This window comes from Actinia tenebrosa, unplaced genomic scaffold (assembly GCF_029948245.1).
Source record: "Actinia tenebrosa isolate PJP-AT-01 unplaced genomic scaffold, QUT_ActTen_1.0 PGA_scaffold8__29_contigs__length_14323225, whole genome shotgun sequence".
Lineage (NCBI taxonomy): Eukaryota > Metazoa > Cnidaria > Anthozoa > Actiniaria > Actiniidae > Actinia > Actinia tenebrosa.
Genome location: NW_028292585.1, coordinates 14,288,212 through 14,314,179, shown reverse-complemented (window position 1 = coordinate 14,314,179; position 25,968 = coordinate 14,288,212). Strand labels below are relative to the sequence as shown.

The 25,968-nt window shown below is 40.0% G+C and overlaps 4 protein-coding genes across 7 annotated transcripts; 2 read left to right on the top strand and 2 right to left on the bottom strand.

Moving 5' to 3' along the window:
* The first annotated feature begins 6,375 nt into the window (after positions 1-6,375).
* On the top strand, positions 6,376-15,502 carry LOC148905271 (uncharacterized). Of its 3 annotated transcripts, XR_016121849.1 has the most exons (17): positions 6,377-7,546; positions 7,632-7,869; positions 8,091-8,199; positions 8,350-8,453; positions 8,536-8,651; positions 8,835-8,914; positions 9,466-9,746; positions 9,968-10,116; positions 10,482-10,563; positions 10,998-11,185; positions 11,345-11,437; positions 11,712-11,928; positions 12,016-12,102; positions 12,227-12,553; positions 12,800-13,093; positions 13,344-14,740; positions 15,178-15,502. XR_016121849.1 is itself a non-coding variant. In XM_089040876.1 (16 exons), exons 1-16 carry the CDS (start codon positions 6,605-6,607, stop codon positions 14,162-14,164), a joined length of 4,125 nt encoding a protein of 1,374 aa, XP_088897002.1. In that variant the 5' UTR covers positions 6,376-6,604; the 3' UTR covers positions 14,165-15,502. The 3 variants fall into 3 exon arrangements, 2 of the variants coding, with proteins under 2 accessions (XP_088897002.1, XP_088897000.1); XM_089040876.1 differs by having other exon boundaries at positions 6,376-7,546; positions 12,227-12,550; positions 13,344-15,502; XM_089040874.1 differs by having other exon boundaries at positions 13,344-15,502.
* Positions 14,652-16,083, bottom strand: LOC148905270 (uncharacterized). The gene is made up of 2 exons (XM_089040877.1): positions 15,831-16,083; positions 14,652-15,507 (listed from the first exon to the last, which is right to left on the bottom strand). The coding sequence occupies exons 1-2, from the start codon at positions 16,081-16,083 to the stop codon at positions 15,026-15,028; spliced, it is 735 nt and encodes a 244-aa protein (XP_088897003.1). The 3' UTR covers positions 14,652-15,025.
* A 2,537-nt stretch (positions 16,084-18,620) lies between these two features.
* LOC116301126 (uncharacterized) lies at positions 18,621-23,329 on the top strand. Of its 2 annotated transcripts, XM_089024222.1 has the most exons (6): positions 18,621-20,034; positions 20,168-20,254; positions 21,063-21,157; positions 22,079-22,142; positions 22,383-22,442; positions 22,773-23,329. In XM_089024222.1, exons 2-6 carry the CDS (start codon positions 20,179-20,181, stop codon positions 22,820-22,822), a joined length of 345 nt encoding a protein of 114 aa, XP_088880348.1. In that variant the 5' UTR covers positions 18,621-20,034; positions 20,168-20,178; the 3' UTR covers positions 22,823-23,329. The 2 variants fall into 2 exon arrangements, with proteins under 2 accessions (XP_088880348.1, XP_088880347.1); XM_089024221.1 differs by having other exon boundaries at positions 18,621-20,254.
* Positions 23,168-25,818, bottom strand: LOC116301125 (radial spoke head protein 9 homolog). Its single transcript, XM_031710136.2, has 6 exons — positions 25,525-25,818; positions 25,226-25,403; positions 24,926-25,055; positions 24,489-24,577; positions 24,242-24,302; positions 23,168-23,593 (listed from the first exon to the last, which is right to left on the bottom strand). The coding sequence occupies exons 1-6, from the start codon at positions 25,749-25,751 to the stop codon at positions 23,433-23,435; spliced, it is 846 nt and encodes a 281-aa protein (XP_031565996.1). The 5' UTR covers positions 25,752-25,818; the 3' UTR covers positions 23,168-23,432.
* Positions 25,819-25,968: the final 150 nt, after the last annotated feature.

The window sequence follows — 25,968 nt, the reverse complement described above, 5'->3', positions numbered from 1 at the left end:
TCTTATGGGAGTTAAGAATTAGGATGTCGGGTTGACCTGCCTGGTAGCCCTTTTGCCAGCACGTTATCCTTTTACTGGTGGTATCTTGCAATTCCCCGAGTCCAGGTGCTAATAACAGCGTAGGGTGAAACCGACGCATGTAATCTACGACTTTCTTGTGCAGGTCGAACTCGTTCTCGATCTTGAAGACTAACTTGTTTGGACCATCCAGAGAGTACTTTCCTGTCTTCCTTAACGTTGGTAGGACATCCTCGAAGACCCAATCTTGAAATGCCTCTGCTGTCGGTAGCTTGGAGCTAAATATTAACTGATACAAACCAGATTCCGTCACGTACAGGGATTGTGGGTGTGAACCAGAAGGGAGGCGATTCACCTCTATTCTAAATTCGCTAAGCCTCTTCTTATGCTTATCCCGCACGTGGACTTTAATAGCATCTTTGGTGTCTGCGTAACCTAATGCCTTTGCTACCTCTTTCGCCTTAAAGTACAGCTTGTCGCTTTGCACTAGGCATTGCAGTTTAGTTTCGTTGTTTTCGAATACGCGGAGCATATTATACGTAAGGGATATTTTTATCCTCAGTCATCCTAGTACGCGACGCTTTTTAGCTGATTCATTTCCACGCTTAGCTGCGCGTCTGAGACTACGAAGATATATGCGTTGATCTTAGTAGTGTCGCTGGCATGTTTGGTGCGCTTGATCTCCAACGTAATGCCGTCCTGGGTATTTACCAGCCGCAATCCCTGTCCATGTAGGTCTTCGTCGTTCGTCGTGCGCATGTCGATCCACAGCGCATACTTATCCTTAAAGAATTCCTTTGGGCTAATTTGGTCGCCAAACTTACGTGCGACTTCCCGGTACATATCCGCGGGCTTTATCCCTTGTGAGTAAACCTTATTAGGCACTCCGTTGATGCTAACACCTACGTTGGTAATGTTAGGATTAAAGAACACCTCAGAGTCACGCACTCCTGCCGTGTATGTCTTTGCGAACAGCAACATTATCCCTGTAAGGCTGCGCCTGGGAAGGTTAATGCTTTGGTTGATGACCTCTTCGACGTTATTTGTAAAGCTGAACGTCTTGTACATCACGACGTGATCGTAAAGGAAAGCCTTCCCGGAGCTGTATTCCATACCGGCGCTACGTGCTAAGTCTTCGCTGTATACCGTTTCATACTGCAGCTCTAAGTTAGTAACGGAGTATGGGTGGACGGCTGAGGAACTTACGTCCTTTCCCTGTAGGATGTTCGTAGTGTCTGCTAGGGTTACTTCGAACTGTAGTTCGCTTAGCTGCCTTGGGTAGTATGCACCGTGGTTCGTGATAACTTCGAAATCTAATGGAACGACATATTTAGTGCCATAAGCCGTCTTTATTTCGTCTTCTCCTGAGGCGCCAGAGGTTGCGCTTCTTACCTTGCGTATGGCATCACTGGCGATTCCCTGCTCTATCCTTTGCGCGCGGTCAAATGCAGTCAACCATAAGTCTTTGTACGTGGTATACAGATCGTACCTATTTAAGTCCAAGAGGGATTCCCCTGCGAACTTCACCCGCATCTTTGAGACAATGTTGCGGCCAAGGTCGTTGACAACGTGACGCGCGTCCGCAGTGCTTGGTTGTATTGCTAGGTCAAACCTTAGCGCCAGGGTTCCAGGAACTAAGACTAGGTTATCCGTTAGGCGGGGCACGCCTACGTACAGGGTTTCCCCTGGCTTAGCGCTGCTGGGGGTAAAGGTGACACGGTGAAAGGTGCGTTCTGCTTTCAGTCCGCCAACCTGCTTAGGTAATACGTTGGGGTTTAACTTTGAGCTTATCATATATAATGGAAGTAGAAGGAACGGATTTTGACCCCACCACCGAAGAAGGTCAAGTAGACATTAACGACGAAGAATACGACGCATGGACTAAAGGCGCGGAAACCGACCCCCTAATCTACGATATGGCTCTAGAAAACAAGTATGGTAATAGATGGAAAAGCTTCAAGGCCGCCTTGAATCGCATGTGGCAATCAAAAAACCACGGCAGCCCCGTCCCTGAGTACTTGGAGCTTCAAAACATAGAGCAGCCTGAGGCAGCCGCGCGGGAAACTGTAGAGTGGGCAACGCAAGAGCTAACGCAGCGCTATTCCCACTTCGATGCTGACGACGTAAGGCTCACAGAACGCGGAAACAAAGTCCTCATAAGCGTTCAAGACCTGAGATTTCCTGATAAAGACCGCTGGACAAAACCGCAGCCCCTCTTTGACGAAAATGGCGAAGTTAGGGGTGACGTAGCAAGATTAAAAGGCTTCCAGCGTGCCACTAGAAGCATGTTAGAAAGATTGGAAAACATAAATGAAAGGGTTGCGTTAGAAAAACGCGTCGAGGAACTGCAAGAAACGTTGGAAGAAAGGGAGGCAGAATACATGAGGCAAAACCGACTACTTCTCGATGCTCAAAAGAGAGAAGTTGATGACAAAGCCCAAAGAATAATAGAAATTAGAGGACAAAGAGACAATGCCCTACGCGATAGAGACCAAACCCAAAGGGCTTTCGACCTCGCCTTACAGGAGCTAGACCTGACAAAAGAGGAAGCTAAAAACTTGCATATCACCATATCCGGCTCTTTGGAGGAACGGCGGCAGTTGGTTGCCGAAATTAACACTAAAGAGGAGCAAATCCGGCAAAGAGATCAGGCCATCGAAGACCTGGAGAGGCAAATAGAGCGGCAGCAAGAAGTAATCGAGGACCAAACTCGTACCGAGGAAGAAAGGGAAGCAGCTCAAAGGGAATCAGAAGCCCTTCAGGTACACCTTGCGGAATTGCGGGCGCAAAAGGAAAACCTGGAAAAGGAGCTGGGGCTTACCACCAAGGAAAAGGTAAAAAGAGCCCTTTTGAAGTATGGTCTTCCGCTGGCGTTTGCGGTCGCTATTTCAAGCGTAGTAGGAGTTATCCTATCCGCGCTTAAGGCTACGGGCGCGGGCGTAAAGAAATTAGGCAATGGGCTGACGGACTTGGGAAAAAAGATGGCAGCCGGTCTTCCTGGGCTGCTGGGTTCGGTTGTTTCCTTGGCACTTAGGGCCGGCGGCGAACTGTTGAAGTTCGTGGGCAATAACATTTGGATCTTGGTTGTCGCTATTGGAGTGGTACTCCTGAAGAAGATGAAGGGTTAATCTTATCCTTGTGTATTACTGGGGGCTTATCGTCGTCGGGTATCCGAGGCGTCCTCGACTGGGGATAAGTAAAGATAGTATTCGCACCGCCTTGATAATTTGGTATTAGCGGTAGCACGCTTATAGTAGAAATAGGCTTATGACTCCAAGCTGCGTCGGTAATAAAGCTACCCACACCAATGCTATTTATCCTTGCGTTGCTAAGTATCGACCCATCGTTGGAAGCATCATCGGGAAATATTTGTAACTTAGCATACTCACAATTAACCATCATATGAAACGTGACCGGCGTTAAGTCTTCTAAGCTTTTTTTGTTTGGCTCCATCGAAAAGTGAACAGCTCTTCTGTTGTTCGAAGAAGTCCGATAGGGGAGCAAAGGCTCATCATTTTCATCAACGAGTCTAAACCCTACGTTCGCGGTAAGTCCCGTGTTAATGCAAATGGTGCAAATAACTAACGCAGGTCCTCCAACTTTAACCCATATTCCCGTGTCGAACCACTCATGTCCTACGTATTCCTTCACATCTAAGTAGTGAACATAGCGCATTTCACTTAAATGTGGATTCATATATTACAGGAAAACAGGCTCCCTTCGTTTTAGGGGTAGGCAACAAGGTTATCTTCTAAAGACTTATTACCGTCAGGGTGCTTATGGTCTCGTGATTATAAGTCGTATCTCTTTGATCTTCTATGCTATTCACACAAACACTCCCGGTGTCATCTACGCGCATTTGCAGCTTTACCTTCCCATGGCAGTTAGCAACCATATGAAGAGTCCAAACCGATAGATTTTCGACGCTATTCGTTGGCGGCTCTACGGAAAAATGCGTGGGCTCTCTGTTGTTCGTCTTCGCACGCATGGGCTGTAATACTCCATCGTCGTCGCAGAAACGAAATCCTACGTTTGCATGACTACTCACACCAATGCAAATACTGCATATTATCAACTTCTTTCCTGAGTAGTTCAAATTCATGGACATCCCCGTGACATCAACCCAAGATGCTTGGGTGTATTTTTTCTCGCCTGTGTAAGTCGTATAGACACAATCTACTCCAGCTACGTAGGGGTTATTCATCGCCATATATAATAGCTCAGACCAACACCCGCGGCTGCTAAGCCGGCTTTTAGTAAGTTATGGTCGTATTCCTCGGGTATCGTAGGCATAACATGGACCTTCTTCGATGGTTTCTTAACTACGGGTAGCTTCGCTTCGTGTGACTTCTTTGGCTTCTCTACGAAGTGAGGAATGTTCCTAAGAGTGTCAGAGTTCACGTCATTCACCCCAAACTTCATATCCTTAGTAGCTCGCTGCAGCTTGTTGTTATAACCCACAACGGAATTGGCGTTAATAACCAAATTACTTGGCATTAACCAACAACCAGGCGACAAAGCGTAATCCAGTCGCACTTTAGACTGCTGCACCGCTAATTGATATCTCTGCACCGATTTAGATATGTCATTTTCTATTATTGCAGACTCAAATAAAGTTAGGAATTCTTGTTGCGTTTCCTGTGAAGCGCCTTGGGATCCAACAATGGGGTTGCGGGTATTTACCTGCGCTCCCAGGATGCAGTACACGAATGCTTCAATGCTACGGTTAATCCTGGCTAGGTTCCTTAAACCTTTTCCTTTCATTAACACGAACGGATCCCAAGTGCCGGGGTAGTTTGTTTGAATTCTGGTAATTAATGAATTATTACCCTTATCGCCGCCCATATCACCGAACTCTAACTCATTACTTGGGTATTCCTGATGTCCGTAGTCAGCCGGCTTCTCACCATTGGCACCCCAAACGTAAACTATACCCAGCCCATGCGTCTTACCCTCTTTGTAACGAAAGTCTCTTTGCTGTGGTTTGAACTCATTAATTAACCTTTCTAGGGCTGCGGCGTTATACCGATTATTCATTGGATTAAATGCCTTATCTCCCGGTAGGGGTACGTTAAGCTCCTTCAACAACCTCCTTACCGTAAAGGCAACGTGAAACCGCATGATCGGAACGTAAAACATATCCGCGGCAACGCCACAACCTTTAGTGGCGGCCCAGACAGCAAAGTTTAACTGCTGCGGCCAATATCGCATATTGGGTCCTGCTAACCATTCCCTGACCTCTTTACCCGACGTATGCTTTAACATCGTATCCCCATAGATATTCCTTACTACCACATCAAATGATTGCCTACCCACTGAAATCTTCAGGAACGTTACCATCGTTTCAAAGTCGTTTACACCACCTTCAGCATCGTAAAATGGGTAATCTTCCGTGGTTAACAATAAGTTTCTAGGAAAACTGGGCGCTTTATGTACGGGCGCCTCCTTCGTTATTGGCAAATGCTGTGCCTTTTTCCTCTCCTCATGCGGCTCCAAGTCCGTATTGCTGTACATTCTTTCGCCGTTATAGTAAATCCCATCAGGCCTTCTTTCGAACTTACTAGGGTCTGCATGCGGAAACATCTTCCTAAAGGCTCTCCAGTTAGCATAGTTACGTTTGTCGCCATGAGGCCACTCCTCAATATCATTCCCAAAAGCGTCGTACATTAGTATATATAATGGATGTTATACCTTCAGCACCTCCACTTTATCCTGATTTACCTAGGGAGGGACCTAACGAATTAAACGCTGAAAACTTTAGGCTCAACAAAGCAAACTTAATCCTGGCCTACTTGGAAGGGCAAGCGAAACACTACGAAGAGGTCAGGAAAAAGTACGCCAGAGCCCGAAGCATACTACATAAAATCGCGATAACTTCCGGGTCCATGTCCGTGGCGTTAACAGGCACTGGCGTTGCTACCTCGCTCACCGGACCTGGAATAGTCGTCGGTGTTCCTTTGGCTAGCGTCGGCGCCGTCTGCGGTATTATTTCGGCTGTTACAACGGGCGTCATGAAACATTTGTCAGGCAAAATATCCAAGCATGACACGACAATAGCTCTGTCAAGGGCTAAAGTAAATACGATCATTGACCTTGTCTCAAAGGCTTTGCGTGACAGAAAGATAGACGACGTAGAATTCTCGCTTATCTTAGCCGAAGAGGAAAAGTACGAGAAATTAAAGTCGGGCATAAGGAATAAAAAAACAGTCGTAAAAGATCTTTCCGAGGAATCTCGCAAAAAGATCTACCAAGAAGCGAAAGAAGAGCTTCAAAGAAAGCTTGCTCAGTAAACATCTGCTTTGAAAAGAGCGTGACAGGATTTCGTTTACATATCGAACGACAGTCTGGACATAACGAGCTGCAAGCCCCTGGGATTTGTACGCATTCCAATGTCTCGAGCTGAGAGAAGACAATAGGCTGCGGTTTCGAAAGGTCTAGAGATTTGACCCGCTTAATGACAGTAAAACGTCAACACAAAATAGATAATCCGTAATTTGAGTCATTCCATATTTGGAATGGATGCTCTTTTGGCGGCAAATTTGTACAATGCTTCGCGCTCGTTCCAAAGGGCTTCATTCAGGCGAGCATGATGATCGGCGCCAGATCATCAACAAAGTCGCCAGCAGTTTTTCGGGTTTTCAGTGAAAAATTAGACAATTCAAAAGACTGGTATTTGTTAACGGAGGATATATGTTGTAAAACTCCTTCAAAGTTCAGTGAGAATTCGATTTTTTCAGAGTTTGCTGCTGAAATCAAGGCGATCGACCTCAATGAATTGTACGACAGCAGCGGAAGCGCACTACCTCCTTCCATCTTCTATTACAAATCAAAAACACAGCCCAAAAAAGTATTTGTCGCTTCTGCATTTGGGCTGGTGTCAGGTCTCTTGAGACAAAACCATTTGTCCGTGGTTAAGGACTTGCCAGTAATTAGAAAGGCTTTGGAAGAAATTAATAAAATAGACCTTTGCCAGGCGCCATTACAAAATGGCGGCTCTTCATCTCCCGGCAAAACACGTCTTCCTCTCTCTCCGATTTCTCCCCACGTAACCAGTGGTCAACCTCATGACTTCATGCCACATTTAACTTCTACTCCAAAGAATTCGAGGACAGGACCACGACCGAAATTAACAAACATTTCTTCAATCGAAAACGGAGAGGACCTGCTTCCCGCCACGAAGAAGAGAAGGATAAGGGAACGAGCCAGAAATGTAATGGCTAAGGTGGAAAACGTTTGTGAAGAGAATAACGAGAGCCTTGGAGATATTCTTGCTGAATGCTGTGCAAGTGATCCTGCAACCCAACACTCAGATGCCCGAGAATATGTTCAGCGAGCGTTTGATAAAGTTTGCTCTAAAAAGGGTATACGAAAGGCATTTGAGCTTCTAACTTCTGACGAAGCTTGGAATGAATTGATCCAAACAATGAGAGTCGCAGATTGGAAGCTGTTGCTACTGAAACTCGAAGCAAGAATCTCTGACAATGGCTGGCAGACCTTAACCAATTTAACTCAGCTTGGACGATCTGGGGTAAGGTATCTTAAGCTTATAAGGCTTTAATATAAACTTACATAAAAAACCTTACATTTTTTTTTACTTTTCCCTCTATGCCTAGAATTCTTTAGACATACCAATCCTTCTGAACAAAAATCAGATAAAAGCTTATCGCTCGATGATATTCCAACGCATAAAGGATTTATTTGGTTTAAAGGAGATCCCTGCCAATGTCAGTGGTTACCAAGTTGATCTTCGATCAGTACTTATTTGGTGTGCCAGAGAAATGAGACTACATGGATGCCCCTCAAAAGACAAACTTATATTCAGTTTGAAACTAGATGGACGTCCTTTTTATGGTATGCCTTATTCAAGATGTATCTAATAACACAAGGGTGGTAAAACCCTATTGCAAAATACTCAATGTACATCTACTGAATGTTAATATGATGTTTGTTAGGTTTTTTAAAAATCTGCCAAGCTCTAAATGCACTTTGCTATTGGTGATTAATAATACAGCGTATAGGAGTTTAATTCAATTATTCCTATTTCTTCTAATAATATTTTTCTAATATTTCAGGTCGAAGGCAGGTTTTGGTTGCCTTATCACCCCTACAATCTCCACTTCTTCCTGTTCAGAGTTCCAAAGCCATATACCCATTAGCAATATCTAATTGTGAAGAAGACAGGTAAAAGTTTTGTGTTTCTGATGTTTTTGAGTCACTATTAGTCAGCCCTTGAAAATTTGTTCATAAATTATGATCAGCACATCTATACAGAAAGTTATGGACCTTAATAATACAAATAGTAATAGTAAATAAATTCCTTGTTTATACTAGAAATGATCTCAAGGAACTTCTTCAAGACCTCAACCATCAAAAAAGAGCTTTGAAGAAAGATGGTCTTCATGTTGATGGGAAACATTGGCAGGTTGAATTCAAAGGTATAGATATATTTTTCAAAAAGTTGTAATTATGACATTATGATAGTATGTATGAAAATAAACATTATTTTTTCATTTTTAGTCACACTGGATTTAAAGGCTCTTTATGTGCTACTTCAGAAAGAAGATGATGATGACTTTGAGTTGGGTGGTAGAGGTCTTGATGTAGAGTGCTGCTTTCTATGTCCAGCTGTTAGGGTGGGCAAAAACCATTTTTATCAACTCAAATTTTTTGCATAAAAGAGCAATATTTCTAATATTTAAAGTAAATTAATGGCTAATTTACGAGTCAAAACTGAAATATACCTTTTTCTATTGATGACTATTTACATGTACCATTTAGGTGAGTGTGCTTCTCTATTTATATATTTTGATCTAAAGGGATGTCCATCAGATTGTAAGATGAAAAATAGCAAATGCTGCCCAGACCATTTTGAGGGATCAAAAGCAAACATTGGAGGGTATGTATGCTATATCTAATATCAGTAAACTTCATAAGCATATATATGAGGTTATATGCCTTGTATTGTTTTGAATTAGTACAAACAAAGTATAACATTGGATAAAACACAAATATCTATAATAAATTATCTGATTTCATCATTTATTGGTGGAAGTCGAAATCCCCACTCAATCGGGATCAGGATGAAATAATAATGATTTTGTTTGGTTTATGTCAGGAAATTTATTTTCTAGGAGGTCCAGAATAGGGTCCAGATTGGGGTCCAGAAAGGGGGGGTCCATTTCAGGTGTCCAGGTTTTGCCCATTTATTGATAGCTTATATACAATACAGAGTTCCCACTAGATTTTGAGACAAGGGGTCCTTGGGACTCTCTGACATGTCCCAATGACGCACAGAGTTCCCAGAGCCTGCGTTCTTTTCAATATTTGTGCGTTTATATGGAAACTCTGCAATAGGTCATTTGCATTATGGCATCCTTTACTACAACTATCAGTATCCCTTGCCTGTATTACTCTATACATTACACTACAAATGTCATTCAAATATAGGTTCAAAGGTATTCGAGAAGATCTGGTGTTTCTTTTGGATGAAGAACTGACATCAATAACCATTTGTACTTTGCACTGTGAGCTAAGAAACACAGAACAGCTGTTGAAGTCATTTGGTTTAGTGTCATATAGAATTGGAGCCCTGGATGAGTACAACCAAGAGCTGAAAAAATATAGTTCCGAAACCTTTACTGGTAACAGAATTTCGATAAAGGCTAAACGTGGTCAAGATGCTTTAATGGCTGAAGACAGAAACTCAATTAAAGTTGTATCATTTTCAGGTTTGCTCAATTAATGCTATTGCTTTTATATAGCTTTGGGATATATCTGCATGACTTGAGTAATAAAAGATTTTCCTAGCATGCAGATGCTATATATATTTATATATATATTATCATATATATTATGATAATACATATATATTATTTATATATATGTATTATCATTCTCACTATCATTCTCACTATCATTCTCATTCGCTTCTTTATCTGTTTTTAACTAGGTGGCATAGGAAGAAAAATTCTTCAGAACTTCGAGTCTATTGTTGTTGCTGGGCTGCCTAAGGAAAAGCTGCGACAATCATTTCAAGACCAAGAAGTTGCAAAGGATACCATACTTGACAGCATAACTTTTTTTCAAAAAAGATTGGCTGTAAGTCTTTTTTCAATATCCATTTGGTAAATCTTATTAGAAAAGGTATCATAAAAAGTAGACAGTGGAATTGCAAAATGGTTTCAATACTGCAAACTAAATTATCCCAAGACAAAAGTGCATGTGGTTTGCTGTAAAATTGTATCAAGTAAAATAGATTATTGTTTGATTTTTTAGTTATATATAGTTTCTAAGGAATCCCATATAAGTAACTGTTAAATTAGTTTCTTAATTGGACAGGCCTTCTTGATATGGGTTTAATTCATTACTCAATTCAGTCTTAATTGGACAGCATGGAGTCCTATAACAATTTATACTTATATAAAACAATACTGCTAAAACTGCTGTGACCTTATGACTTTCAGTACATGCAGGGCTTAAAGACGAAAGGAATTTTTGTACGTGACTATGGCACACATGAGGAAGAAATTACCATAGAGGGTTCTGGTGAGCATAATAATCAAACATTTAATTAGGCAACATAAAGCAATGATTGTCTAATATTAACATTACTCAGTGGCGGATTTAGGGGGCTTTCATTGGGTGCAAATGAACCCCCCCCCCCCCCAACCAGCTGGTACCCCTAGGCCAGTGTGTCGAGATTTGCAAAAATGAACCCCTCTCTTAAAATTCTGAATCTGCCACTGTTGCTTTAGTGAGATAGCTAGGTAATCTAGCTTGTTAATGACAAGGAAGTCCACTGATTGGTGCATCCAATTTTAACTCAGCAAGCATGCATGCATAGAATGACGTTTCATTCCATGGTCCAAAAAATAAAAGCTTGTTTAAGTTCTTCATGAATTTTTTCTAGGGTACTGGTATGGATCTTTAGTTAATAAATATTTTACTTCTCTTACTTTAATTGTCTTGCTGAATTTCAGCTGTTGGAAAAAGGATAGATGAGCTGATTGAGTATTACGATGACAAAAAGGCAGACATAGAAGAGAGATTCATACAAATTCATGACAGCCATAAAAACAAGAAAAACAAAAGGACAGAGCTGGAGGCCAGCTATTGTTATGAACTAAGCAGCTTTGCAGCTGAAATTCAACTTTATCTTTATACCAAGGTATTATTAATTTATCAGAAAAATATAAAAATAATCTTTTTGCACTTGACTTGTGCTGTTGTTGAATAGGTCAGTTATGACTTTCTTTCATAATCAACTACAATTGGTTTTATTTTGCTTGACCTTTTCATTAATTAATTGATTGTTTGTGTGTTGTAGGTAGCAAACAGCTTTAAAGAGATTGCCTTAACAATGCGAAGTAAATCATTTGATAGTAATGAGGAACACCTAATTGATATTTTTGATCTACAGGTATATCCAGTCAATAATATTTGCAACTGAATATTTTTAAAGATTTTTAAACAAAATTGATTGGAAGATCAGTTATTCAACATAAAGGAAAACCATTTGATTCTAAAAAATGTATTCCAAAAATAATAATTCTGAAAATGGGAAAAACAAATTGAATAGGAAATTTAGTAATGAAAAGGTACATAGTGTACCTCATTTCATAAATCAGATTTTTTTGCTAAGCTTAATTTGCTTAGCAAAAATAATTTGATATATTTCCTTTTTTTGTTTTCAGTGTAAAGAATGGGGCTTTCTGTTGCACTTTCTCTTTAACAGTGGGCTTGGCTGTGGTGATTATGGTCATATTGTCATAGAGCATGCTCCCATGCTTTTAAGAGTTTTTCGTTCCCTGAAAAACTATTCAAACCAAGGTCTAGAAGCAGCTCATCTTCTTGAAAAAGTCATCTACTCAAAGGCTACTTCCCATGATGGTCCAGGCTATGCTACTTCAAGTACGTTTATCTTAAATTTCTTTGAAGAATTTTCAAAACTTATTCGTTTTCTTAAGCAGAGTTTGATATTTTTGTTCTTTGTTGCAGTTTTCCAGGTATTGGTGCACACTTACGCAGCAAAGTTGCTTTTTATTCGGCTTTGTTTTCGTCAAGCAAAACTTAGTATTGAAAAAGGTAACTGAATTCTGATTATATGAATACTTGCTATTGAGATTCTGCTCATTACTACTTGCAGGTGGGTATTTATTAAGTGGTGTATTAAACTACTTTAATGGGAGTTATCACAACTTCTTTGTAGGCAAGCCATTTCATTTCAGAGGATGTGGTTGGCAGGTACCAAAACAAGATTTCTGGGATGTAGATGACAAAAAAATTATTTTTGCAATCGATATGCTGCTCAATGACATTCTGGGGGAAGACTACACAAATTACATCTATGAAAACAAGTGCTGCAAAGTAGATGAGCCCAATGGAAATTACAATCACCAAGCATGGGAAAAAAATCTACCACATGTAATTAGTCAATTGCCAAACAGTTTTGCCTTCTCCGGTGACAGTGAATGCAGTGACAGCATGGATCAGCAGGATGGACCATGTACTCCTGAAAGCATGAGCTTCACAGGTGGTATGCAGCATTATGTAATTATAACCAAAACAGACATGTGTTAAAGAACCCAGTAGTGTGTTGGGAGGGGGAGTGGGAGGGGGGGGGGGGGGGGGGGGGGGGGGGGGAGGAGATTTTTGCTAGCAGCCCTCAGATTACCCTACTGATTCTGAAAGCAGAATCCTTCCACTTCACACTTCCAACATTTAATGTACTGTAACTAGAACCTTTGTGCATGCCAATACAATTATTTTTTTCAATTTTAAGATACCAGTACCCCTACAGATATAAATAGTAGTTGCTTCCCAGATCTGGAACAGCTATGGACTCAAAACAACATGACTCGTGTGGAACTGGCTACACTGACTTTACCTCCCATCAAAGCCATAGATTTGAACTCAGTCACAGAAGTTGTTGACCCGCAGAACCTTACATGTCCATGGGATCTTGACTTTCGCCCACCAAAAACTGTGGTTACAGCTCTCACTCACATGATTTCTGACTTAGAAAGTGTCATTGATGATGATTCCTGTGTCTGTGCTGTCAACCTTGGCTCTCATGGTGGGTTCAGAATATTATTTGTTAGGACTTTCTCAAATTAACATTTGAATTATCATCTATTACAGTGAAAAATGAAATCAGAAAAAAATTGTAAATTATTAAAGATATTGTCTTTGGCTCAAACTAGTTAGAAAGCAGAAATATCAAAAAATATTTCTCTTCAATCTTTAGTCATTCTGGCCTCAATGAAATAATTACACTCTTTCTAAGGAAAGTAACATGATAGTTTTGACATTTCTTATATCTCTAGGGTCATTTGCAAGAGCAAGCATTGATTTGTGGGACAAAACTTTTAAGGTTGATGAAATTTCCCGTGAGGTTAATTATGAACATCAGTGGCTTAGTGCTTCAACTCATAAAACACTAGCTATAAAAAATGTCCTTGGAAATTTACGCCCAGAACAGACTGTTTTGAAACATGATCATTTAAATCTCGATGCCACAGATGTGTCTTCACTTGTTGGGGAGAGGTATGTCTCTGGATTTTGCTTAAGTGTCGTGTGCCTTAAGTTTCTCGAAGAGGTAAAATTGCATGGAAATACTGGTGTGGTGTTTTTACCCACATTGACACAAATGTGGATATTGTCACTTGCAACCTCCAAGGAACTACGAGAGAAGCTGATAAACTACATAGCCATTGAGGATTTAAGGAATCTGTCTCTAGTTCTACTGCCACTACACGTGAAGCAATGCCACTGGGGCTTACTGTGTCTTGATGTGGGTTCCAAGAAGCTCTTCTATGACGATGGTCTTCATTGGGCACCACCGAATCAGGCTGTCGAGCTAACCAAGAAACTTCTGGATGCACTAAAGGAGATGTCCCTTGAGTTTCAGACAGGATTCACACAGGATTTCGAAAAAGATAAGTGGGATCTTTCTTTTACTCGATTTGCGATGCCAGACCAACCAAAAACTGGTGTTGGTTCTGGGAGTTGTGGTGTTGGAGTAATTTTGGCAGCTAAAGATATGTTCATTCAAAGAACATCATTGCCAACATTTTTCTGGACATTTGATGAAATGGAAAAACACCGAAAGGAGATACTGTTTAAAATTATCCAGTGGATGAAGTAGACAAATGTAACAACTCGGACTTTCAAAGTAACAGTTTTTAATTATCAATTTTTCCCCCGTGCCTTCCAGGTGTCTCGCCCGAAGGCAGCAGGATTACTAGGTGACTCGCCCGTAGTTCTGTGAAAAATTGTTAATTATGTTTCAAAAGAGACTTCCTTTGCTTTCTAGGTGTTTCGCCCGAAAGCAGAAGAAATACTAGGTGATTCGCCCGTATTTCTTTGAGAAGATTCTCTCATGTGAAACATTCCCTCGTGCCTTCCAGGTGTCTCGCCCGAAGGCAGCAGGATTACTAGGTGACTCGCCCGTAGTTCTGTGGAATGTTTCATAACTACCCAAAATGGCCCAAATATGCGTCTCAAATAAAAGCCTCTTATTGGGCAAAGTCAGACCTGGTTCCTTCACGTGGTGGGTGGTGTTATGATCTCTGTTTGGAGTCAACAAATGCAGGCTGGCGGTCACATATGTTTAGACTTAACAGCTACAACAGTGAGATCATCAATAACCTTTTTTTTTTTCTATTTCTTTCTTTTTAAAATAGGAATTACTAAAGTGACATCTTAGCTGATACAAAGTACAGTAAGTATCGTTACACACATAATGAACATATGAACGTCAACCACGTTAGGACATATCGCGCACATGAAAGACATGCACTCGCGCCTTCGTGTTTGAGGCTCGCGTTATCGATGCTAAATCACTATTGAAAGAGCCTTACAACCAAGTAAAATTCCACAAATCAAAGGAACGAATAATACTAATTATACTCGTGAATATCAAGATAAGCTTCTTTCCCAACTATCACTTAAATGGAAAGAAGTTTGAGCATAAGCATTCAGATAAAACAAAGGTCTTTTCCTCAATTCAATACACTTTCTTTTGTACAAAAAAACGAAAAGTCAGCTTCCCGAAATTGGTCTTATAAAGGTTTGGCCACCACTGTAGTTCAAGTTCTCTCGTAGCGCGTCCTTCACCTTCACTCACAACAATTTTACTTCTAGCTGTTGGTCTTTTAGGATTAGGAAGGTACGCTCGTCTTTTGGCAGCTTCTACAGCTGCTCTTGCGTCAAATTCACCCACGTTCTCGACAGGAAAGTCATTAGTTTCCTCATCATCTACGAAGGTAGCCGTTTCCTTGAAAGGTACGTATGTTTGGGCGCTGAGGAGATCGGCTAAAGATTGAACGTCATATAGTTTATAGGAATACCTTAAAGACTCTCTACATAAAATTGGTGGTCTTTTGTGGCTTGCTTTACGAACGCTATTTAGTTGTACATCTAGTAATTTGATGACATGTCTGAAATAAACTTCTGGCGTTTGATTGACGTCAACTCTAAACCATCTTCCTGTGAACAACAATATCAGTACGGTCATGGTCACTATAATTCAAGAGAGTGGATAATACTGACTACCGAATAAACTCTTTAACTTAGAGTCACCTACAGGTATGCATATCGATAAAAGATGGAATAAAACGTGCATAGCAACAAGCATGTAAATACAATCCCATACATATCTTTGAAGCGCCGAGGGCGGCCAATCGCTGCGAGAATTCCTTTGTTTTTAAAATTCCTTAGCAAGTCTTACTTTCATGTCCCTCCCCTACGTACATACTAGATTTAGTTAGTGACAAATAAGAGTGAGATGCCTGCGAAAAAAATAGACTCACCTTTGAATCCTGGGTTATGTGCCCCATTTATCCTTTCTGTGACGCAAGCAAGCCATTGATGATAATGTTCCTCTGCAGCGTAGTCCTTCGCCATTAACTCAGCTGTAGGTATAGCAGCGGTCAATCCACTGGCATCCAGAAATTTTGGAATGAAAGCATTGATAACACCATGTCTTTCTAATCGATGCTTTTTAAGGCTCTTAGTATTCAAAAACTTTCGTTCACAAACATCACAAGCAACTGATAAGGACATCTTGTAGCGTGAAAAAGTTAGAAAGTCAAGCGTTAAGCGCTGGGAAAACTGCCGCGTTTGTTAAAGCTCAAAGCCAGGGCGCTCATAGGCCAGTGATTGCGGCCAGAGGCGGGTGGTCTGTAATTAGTTTTAACGCCTTTATCTGTTTTCACAGCCATTCTCAAATTAGGCCGGTAGTTAACGTGTTTAATTATCTCGATAACAGTGTATCAGTTAATTAGTGTAAACTAACCCCACTTGGTGAATTAGAGCCTTGACAAATAGATAAAAACTTTGTTCAAATCAAAATCCAAGTTCTCTATATGCTAGATCTCTCGTTCGATTCCACTCTGTTTAAGTAGTTATGGATATTGTGCAAAGCGATAAAGCCGTTAAGCGATTCAGGAGACACACTAAAGAAGAAAGAAAACAAGAGAAAGTCCGGCATAAGGCGAAAAAAAGAGAAGAAGAAAGGAGAGAACGTCTTCAGCTTAAGTCAAAACTAGTGAGTAGCATTGGCATTCAAACTGATCAGGTAGCGTCAAGTCAAATTAAGTCGAGGGGTGCACAAATGGTTATTGCGAGCCGTGAAAGAAATCCCAACGTCGTAGGAAAAGTAAATACTCAAACAGCAAAGCCTGTCGTCGTTTCAAAGCCGGCGTATAAAAGTGCACCACTAATAAGGAACCAAGACTTGACCAAGCCCGCGGAGGGATATCCAGTGTCGGTAGGCGAGGGGAGCTTCGGTACATGCGAGTTCATGTTTTATCGAGGAAATATTCCAGTGGTTGTTAAATCGTACAAGTCTCACGTTTCCCGGGATGAAGTAAATGCAGAGGCTTCATCACTCATGGAATTGCAAAAGCCAAGCCCTCATCCATGCTTGCCCTTACTCCTGGGAATCCATGTAGCTGATAAGCCATACCTCCTTGTGACTCAGTTTCACGGAAATGGGCAAACAAGCCACACTGTATCAAGTGCAATCCGGGCCTCCCTACTGGAATCGGGCAGGGAGTGGTATCTTTTCCTTGAAAAGCTCGTGAAGGCAGTTTCTTTTATGCACTCTAAACAATGGCTACATAATGATATTAAGCACAATAATGTAGTTTGTCACTTATCCCAGAAAATTTGGCAGCCGGTTCTGATTGACTTTGGAAAGAGCTTGAAATTTGTAGATGCAAGGAAAACCTCAATGAAAAGGTGTCCCAAAGATTATCCTTGGATTGCGCCCGAAATCGTAAAGGGGGAAGCAAGAAAGAGCATCGAGGGAGATGTTTTCTCTCTTGGATATCTTATGAAATACGTAGCCCACAGGGTCGCTGAGTGCCGCAGTGCACATTTCTCAGATTTGTACAACAAATGTATGAGCATCATTCCTTCTCACAGGCCTTCACTACAATTTGTCGCTAGAGAACTTCACGAATTCACGAAGTTACCACAGTAACAATTAGGATGTACATAAGTACAATTGAATATGTGGACCGTGTGGCACTATGAAATACATGGACTAGAAATAATGATAAGTCATAGTGTTTAGAAAGGAGGTTATTCCGGGCGAAAGACCCTTGGAAATAAATTCGGAAAAATCAATTTCCGACCACCTCGCTGGGATTCGAACCCACGAAGTACAATTGAATTCGATGGGCCAAGGAATATGGAGTTGTGAAGAAGTTCATAGCAAAGCACAGACTGAACTACGAGTAGTTATCTCTGTTGTTTAATTGAGGCAAAAATTAAGGTGAAAAATGTCCTCGATTTAGTTTTCAAGTAATGCAGCTTTTCATTTTTATGGGAGCCAGTCTCTGAATGACTGTTTGAATCATTATACTTTAATTGTTATAATACTTAAATTATCTCATTAAGCCTGCATATCCAACAACCTAACAGTATTAATGAATGGTTAAGTAATGCTTTCTCCAGCCGAAATTGCGCTAATACATGAAAATAATTGTTCCGCATCAAAATTAATACAGCTTTAAAAGAATGAATATACCATAATGCATACTGAAGAATGTATTCAAAGATTAAGGGCATTATAGGTCTTTTCATTCGAATATACAGATCTAAAGATGTCGCTAGTATATATCTTGTTTCAGATGTGAGCACTAAAAGTATAACCCAAGTAAATATTAACTCATTCACTTTAGACATTTTTACGTTTATTGTTATTTGAAAGAGCTGTATACAGATAGCTTATCTTTTTTTCTTTTCTTTTCAAATATATCTCGGATATCACTTGTGGATTGTTGCTGTTTTTGTTGTTACGTAATTTTTTGCGGGAATTTACTGAGGGTTTAGGGTATCTAATTAGACAGCGCTGGACCCCGTTAGTACACATATCAATCAAACCCTACTCAAGGTTATTTGCTTAGAAATGCCGTCGTCTATTGTTTAGTTCGGCTAAGGAATTCAAAGAAGCCACCAAATATTGGAAACGCGTACAAATCCGAGGGCCTTGCAGCTCGTTATGATTACGCGTAATCTTATGACATAAGATTAGAAATTACGCGTAATATAAATTATTTAGCGAATTATTACGCGTAATATAAATTATTTACATGACCTTATTTGGCGAATTATTACGCGTAATTTCTCATCTTATGCCATAAGATTCACTATCTTCTTGGAATCCATCCTAAGAGGGGGTGGTTGGGGTCGATTTCGTGAAATATTTCGTAGATTACGTCAGGGTAATAAGGAATATCCTTATCCAGCCGACAAAACATCCACTCGGCTTTTGTCATATCAGAAACCTCAGGAATAGACTTACCGGTAATTTCAGACAAAAGATAGGGGATAGCTTTGTAATATTTCCCTAGCTTTAATTTTTTCAGCGTTTTCCGTAGGCTTTGTGGCGTTGGCTCTTCTAAGTGGTTTATAATTCTTTCCATTACTTCGTCGTCTAAATATACCGGCCGTTGACCTTGAATGTGACTCATCCAGTCTCTGAAGTATTTTATTCTTTTGTATGGCGTCTTCTTACGGCCTCCGTTGGAATAATATTGTTCCCTGGTAGCACAAGGCACGGCATTACGAATATTTTTACCGCACTCGTAACACTGTGCTGACGTGTCGTCTTCTATTTGCATTTTCTTACCACAACAAATATACTTATTTGGTTTAGTAGGTACAAACTTGGGTTTCAAGCACTTTACACAGAAATCATAAACAAACTCTTTACATTCTTCGCACTCCATATATAGACTAACATATTTGCGCTGTTGCCCCCAACCACACTTGGAGTGGGGGTCGTCCGTAGGTGGATTTTTGACACGGGTCTTGCCCGTGTTGAGATTGCGCTGGAACCCCCATTCCCTATACGGGTAATCCTGGCGTAAAGTAACATATTTCGAGTGCGCTGTTGCCCTCACGGGTAATCCTGGCGTAAACTAACATATTTCGAGTGCGCTGTTACCCCCACGGGTAATCCTGGGGGTCTCATAGGGAATGAGGGCTACGCAAACACGGGTTAGTGACTTTAAACGGGAAATCCTCGTGTGGTCACTGCGCTAGAACCCCCATTCCCTATACTACTGTTCCATTTCAGGCATCGTCAGTAATTTCCGATTCCGACTACCAGCGAACCTCACGGAAGCTAAGAGCTCCGTACGGGGAGTGATGGTCGTAATAGTTTTTCCATATAGTTTTTCCATACGTTTTTCCATTTTTCAGTGAGTAGATAATTTTCTTTTCCGGTATTAAACGCCCAAGACCTCATTTGGCGTGACGCCCACTTGCGTATAAATGTTTTTTTTTGTTCGTTGGTGAGGGTCGAGAAAATGATTGAATGTGGATTTATACCAAAGTATGTTATTCCCAAGATAAATAAAATGGGGAATCATTACGAGTACAACATGGAAAAAAGTGTCGAAAAAAGTACAATACAACAAACTCCCAGAGGAGGAACAGAGGAGGTCTAAGTATGACTCGTCTCAATCTCTCTCGGATGGCAAATTCAAAATGGCGGCTCAGGTCAGAAGTTTTCGTCTCTTAGTAAAACAACTAAAATCACCGTTTTCGAGATCGTTCGCTTCAAAATTCAACCATAATTTATCAGCCAGAGACATAAATGGAGTCGCTATTCAACATAAGAATTTATTTTCAGCATTAACGTGGATGAAATTAAGATTTTTTTCAAGTATTTTCCAATGGCCTTCAAGGAGCAGAAGTTATCATGTTGGAAGAACACTGAGTAAGTATCTGTATTGAAGTAAAATTTGTCTTTGAGAAATACAGCTATTGTAAAGGCTAAAATAGTACATGTAAGGAAGTCAGGGATACCAAGAACAGACACCCTGTGGTATTTTCCCGGGGGGGGGGGGGGGGGGGGGGGGGTACTCCCCTATATTTGCTATTCGGGTATGTGCCGCCCTATAGGGTATGGTTTTTCGGCTTTTGGGTCTGGGGTAGGGTATCATTTTTTGACATTTTGTCTGGGATATGGTATCATTTTAGTCTGGGATAGGGTTATGATTTGGTCATTTTTGTCTGGCGAATAGGCTACGCTTTCTGCCTTCACAAAAACAATAAAAACATTAGTAAATATTGATTGCAATCTGTTGAAAAACCATCTTTTGCGTCTTTTAGTCTGGGATAGGGTGTACAATTCTTAGTTTTAGTCTGGGGTAGGGTATGTAAAATCAAAATTTTAGGTCTGGGATAGGGTCAGGGTTTTGAGGTCCTGGCGGCACACCCCTACCCAAGTTGGGGTGGTAGTACCCCCCCCCCCCCCCGGGGGTATTTTGGAGATTCTAGGTCCCCCTCCCCACCCCCACCCCAAAGACAAACAAACAATCTGATAATATTTTTCTTAAAAATGTATAATTATTGAGTTCTGATTGGTTGATGACCAAGTAGTTTGCTTAAGTATAGTCATAACTGTTGTCATTATTGAGCTTACTCAGTGCAGCTCAATGTTAAGAAGGCGAAACAACAGAGTTTTACTCTCTTGAGCTTCATGGAGTTGCTGCAAGGTTTCTATAATCATTTACATTTTTCAGGTATAAAGGCTTCAAAGCTGTCAAAGGATATGCCATTACAGAAGGCTGACGTCGGCTGCCCAATCTGTAGTGCAAATATTTTATTTACATACAAGGTATTACCATCATCATTGTACTGACTGCAGTTGTATACTGTAAATCCTCTATTTAGCCCCCGAGGGGCTTATTTATTTCAGGCACGTTTGAGGGGGGGCTTATTGGAGAGAGGGGGCTTAATTGAGAGGGGGGGCTTATTGGAGAGAGGGGGCTTAATTGAGAGGGGGGGCTTATTGGAGAGAGGGGGCTTAATTGAGAGGGGGGGCTTATTGATTCAGTCGAAAAGCCGCTACACTGCAATTTCAACTAACAAGATGACTTAAATAATTCTTAAAAACTGAGGAACAAACTGTTGTTATTATGTTAGTGAACTACCGTATCAAGACTTAAATAAATCACCTTTAATCAGTACACGTGATTCTTTAGTTGTGGAGGGGGAGGGGAGGGGGACTAAAAAGAGAGGGGGGCTTAACAAATTTCTTCCTTTAAAAAGGGGGGCTTATTAGAGAGGGGGAGCTTATTTGAGAGGGGGGGCTAAATAGAGGATTTACGGTATATTAGACTCTCCAATTTTAAACTACTATACAATACGATAATTTTTTATTTGGCACCTTATACTATAAAAAGTACATAGGTGATGATCCAAATAAATTAAATAAACTAATCTTCATTCATAAGTTTGATTTTAGTTTTCTCTTGTCATCATGATTTGATAAATGTTTTTATTATTTTTGTGCTGGTAGGAAGCGTAGCCTATTCGCCAACAGACAAAAACGACCAAATATTAACCCTATCCCAGACAAAAATGATACCCTATCCCGGAAAAAATGTCAAAAAATGATACCCTACCCCAGACCCAGAAGCTGAAAAACCATACCCTATAGGGCAGCACATACCCATATAGCAAATATAGGGGAGTGCTCCCCCAGGCACAGAACATATAGTTGTTATAGAAACAGTATCTTTCATCTTGTTTGCAGGATGTACTTTTTCTATCTCAGTTTCTGTCTCCAGAAGGAAATTTACTAAGTAGAAGAGTTACAGGTAATACATCAAGAGTGAGATCAAAAAATAATGTTCTGAATATTCTTGTTTCACAAAATCCTGGACATGTAAAGGTTGTCATTATAACAGAAATATTAAAACATACTACTCTACTCATTCAGTAGCTTATTGCCAGGACAACCAAATGCTGTCTTTAAAAACCAGAACTTGAATCAGTGTAGCCTTAAATGTTATACACAGGGAATTTTTTAAATTGTCTTTAATAATATTTCCATACAGGTGTCTGTGGAAAACAGCAAATCAAACTTGAAAAGGCTATTAAAATATCTAGAAGACTGGGTAAGTTGGTATTTCTTGACTGGCATTCTATCAATGATCATTATTTTCTAAAGAAACAGAATCAATCTTTTTCCTTTATTCTTACCCTGTATTGACGACTCCTAAAGTCTAGTGTATATGGGCTTTGCCTCACTTCTGAGGTCAGTAAGCAAAAGCAGAAATTAGAATAACAAAACAAGCAACTCCTGGATTGAAAGCTAAACCATGCACTGGAGTAGTCAGTGGTATCAAAGTGGGAGAACAATGAGGCTAGGAAGGAGGGGAGATCGTAGAGGGGAAACTATGGTGGTGATTGGTTCGAGTGATTTATTCTTTCTTTTTCGTTAAAAGGTCTTCTTCCAAAGTGTGGTCCAGTTACCCAAGAACCAATCAATGGCTAAAACCCAGGAAACTTGAATTCTTCTTAAGAGTGCTATTTACTTTTTCTTTGTTTCTTTGGCATCTGAGCTTTTGGCTTCCATTAATCAAAATATCCAGGAACTTGGACTGTTGTAATTTAAGATGACAAGCCTGGAGTCCTCTATCCATTAACCAAAAAAATGCTACATGATTGTACTACATAGAGTGCATATTGACGCAAAGAGGTGGGGGTTTGGATGAGGGAGGCTGTGATGAGGGAGGATAGGGTAGGGGGTTGAGTCACCTCTTTTAGTTTGTATGCACCTTCTCATGCATTTTTTTTTTTTTTTTTTAAAGAGAGCAAAATAACATCAAAAAATGCTACATAATAACATCAGATACTTCGATCTGATATCTTCACCATTTTATTGCTATAATTTACTTTTCATTCAAAGCATAACAAGACTTATACATACGTACAGAAGTGTTGAAGAAAGTATTATAATCACAATCTTGATGTTAAAATAAATTAACCACATTTTTGCTAATTTAGACTATGGCAAATTTTGTTCTGGTGGTGTGATTTATCTTCAGTTTGGATTGATAGGGGTATAAAACTGACTTAAGACATTTAAAAAGATAAAGTATATTTTACAACATAAAAGGCAAATCCAGGTTCTTGTTGCCAGTCCCAACGTATACAGAGCCATATTTTCTAGTTCCTGGTACATGGTAAAATGAGAAGCCAAGCCAATGGAGGCTCCGTAATGTGACCAGACCACTGCCTCTCTCAAACTGGATGCTCCACGAGCCTGTAAGAAAGTATGATATAGTTAAGAATATGAGTCTTCAAATCCCAACCTGGTTCCTGATTTACATGGAAATGACTTAAGACTGGGTTTTTTATGGCAACTTTGTTTTAAAGCAAAACCATGAAAATTTTCTCCTTTGGGAAATGAAATATTTTTTCATTCCATTGTTTCCTCCCCTAGAGAAAGTTTGAACTATGAAAACTACTCATCTCTGGACAAGATAGGGTTGTTTAAAAGAAGCACTGGTGGTGTAGCAATGAGAGGGCTCATCTCTTGTAAACTATCATGTGAGTAGAATTATTTGATGGTTCTCTCACATCAAGGTTTTTTCTCCTCCTCCAGTTTTTCCCATTCCACAAAAATCAACATCTAAATTCTAATACAATATGTCAAAGCCTTAACATGTGGCTAACAAAACCTGTTAGTCTTTCTGTCCACCATGGAGTGGTAAATCTGATAACCAATACATTTTTTTCATAAAAAAATTATGGTTAATGCATTGATGATATACCTTACTCCCTCCCCTAGGGAATCCCATTAGAAAATAATGGATATGGATATGAATGCATATCATAAATATGATATTAATAAAACTAAGGACATGAGGAACTGGAGACAAAGAAAGAAAGATGACATAGTGTAACAAACCTCCTTTAGGAACGTCAGTGTCAATAGGGTCCACAAAGTCAATTGCTTTGTCAAGCTCTGCCTGTAACAAGAAACAAAAAAAATTAACTTGAAGCAAGTGTGTGAGGACTCCTTCAGCTGGGAAGTTCTCAGTATTAAGACAATGTCACTTGTTTTCTCCATGTGATTGGAGATTTCAGCACTTTTAAGGGATATGGAAAGGAAGGGATATATATTTTCAGAACTATATAAGACTAAGGATACTTACCTTTTGAAGTAAACTTTTCTTCATGAAAATTACTGGATCTCGAAAATGAAAGTAAGATGATAACTTGCCACCATCAGCAACTGAGAGTCCTAAGTTCAAAAGAAATCCTTATTAAAACCTTTATCCTCAAGAGAACCATCATCATAAATTATGAATCCTTACATTTATGTATTGATTATTATGCACAATTATGTCCCCAAATCCTTTATAGAGAAAGTTTTTAGGGGTGGGGACAGTTGGGTCAATGGATTCATTGAACCTTTGCCCATGGGGGATATGAAATGAATGAGCTCCTCTGAAATGCTACCCTTTCATCCATCCTCACTGGAGGGTATGAACATATTCTGGACTGAAGTGGTGGGGGGGGGGGGGGGGGAGAACGTGAAACCATATTGGTTACTAGTAAACATGATGACTGTGATTCATGACCAACTTACCCTCAAAACAACGGTTCTGCAGTACTGATCCTGTTGCTGTCCTGATGTAAGCTCCCCTTGGTACAATCCTGACATCATAGTCAATTGCTTCTATTACTGTAGCTAGTCTGTCTTCCTCTTTTATCAATATCTGCAATCACAAAACATCTACATACATTTAACTTGGGCTAGAATATTTTACTAGAAAAAACAAAACTTGAAATGTTAATATTTTAAAAATAGATATGATTGACAAAAATATTTTTTCTTCTATTAAAGCTTTCATATTTAAATGCTTTTTTTCTCAAATGTATTACTTACAGTATTTTCTTCTTCGCCTCCTTCAGCTTTCTCTGCATCTTGATTGCTCATTTTAACTGCTTCAGTGTGTTCATACTCATAGGAAGGATCCCCTGTGAATCGACCCTTAACAAACGAACACTCATTTCTCATTCTTGCTGTTACTACTGGAAGCATACCCCAGTGTATACAATCTTGACTACAATAACAACAACAAAAACAAATCAAATTACACTCTTGCATCGCAAATTTGTACGCCAAAAATTAACCTTTTATCAAATTAGCACTCTTAAACCTTTCTTAAAACCCAGTTAACCTACCTGTATAGGGATTTCTTTTCTTTTAAATCGTCTTTTCCAATTCCTTGAACGATAAAGTAATCATTTTTCACTCCAAGAATCTTCCCCCAAAATAGGACCCGAGCAAACTTGTAGTTATTTTTCAAAATAACCAACGAAGACTGCAAAGCTGCCTTCTGTTCTGTACTGAGAACAACTCCACTACTTCCAACGTAGTCAATATTCACGTGAAGGCCTTCTGATTCCATAATTTTTGAGGATAAATTTGAAGAATTTCAAAACGCTTCTTCTTCTGATGTCCTTCTCTTTCGACTGTTGCTCAAGTTGTCATGGCGATTACTTTTCTTCCGCTGATCAAGTGCACTGCATACACAAGATAGTCGAGATAGCGAATCAAAGTTGACTTTAGATACTAAAAACTATGTCGTCATAGCTCTAAATGAACCAATAACTATCTTCGGTATG

Bases quoted from the DNA above. Each gene is read 5' to 3' on its own strand.
- LOC148905271 (XM_089040874.1), top strand. From the start codon at position 6,605: ATGATGATCGGCGCCAGATCATCAACAAAGTCGCCAGCAGTTTTTCGG. The intron at 8,454-8,535 runs GTATAGATATAT...TTTCATTTTTAG, and splicing joins TTGGCAGGTTGAATTCAAAG to TCACACTGGATTTAAAGGCT. The intron at 11,438-11,711 runs GTATATCCAGTC...TTTTGTTTTCAG, and splicing joins TTGATATTTTTGATCTACAG to TGTAAAGAATGGGGCTTTCT.
- LOC116301126 (XM_089024221.1), top strand. From the start codon at position 20,023: ATGGCGGCTCAGGTCAGAAGTTTTCGTCTCTTAGTAAAACAACTAAAA. The intron at 20,255-21,062 runs GTAAGTATCTGT...TACATTTTTCAG, and splicing joins TCATGTTGGAAGAACACTGA to GTATAAAGGCTTCAAAGCTG. The intron at 21,158-22,078 runs GTATTACCATCA...TCTTGTTTGCAG, and splicing joins ATATTTTATTTACATACAAG to GATGTACTTTTTCTATCTCA.
- LOC148905270 (XM_089040877.1), bottom strand. From the start codon at position 16,083: ATGTCCTTATCAGTTGCTTGTGATGTTTGTGAACGAAAGTTTTTGAAT. The intron at 15,508-15,830 runs GTGAGTCTATTT...TGTTGTTCACAG, and splicing joins ACATAACCCAGGATTCAAAG to GAAGATGGTTTAGAGTTGAC.
- LOC116301125 (XM_031710136.2), bottom strand. From the start codon at position 25,751: ATGGAATCAGAAGGCCTTCACGTGAATATTGACTACGTTGGAAGTAGT. The intron at 24,578-24,925 runs GTAAGTTGGTCA...TTTTGAACTTAG, and splicing joins GCAGAACCGTTGTTTTGAGG to GACTCTCAGTTGCTGATGGT. The intron at 23,594-24,241 runs GTTTGTTACACT...ACTTTCTTACAG, and splicing joins CACTGACGTTCCTAAAGGAG to GCTCGTGGAGCATCCAGTTT.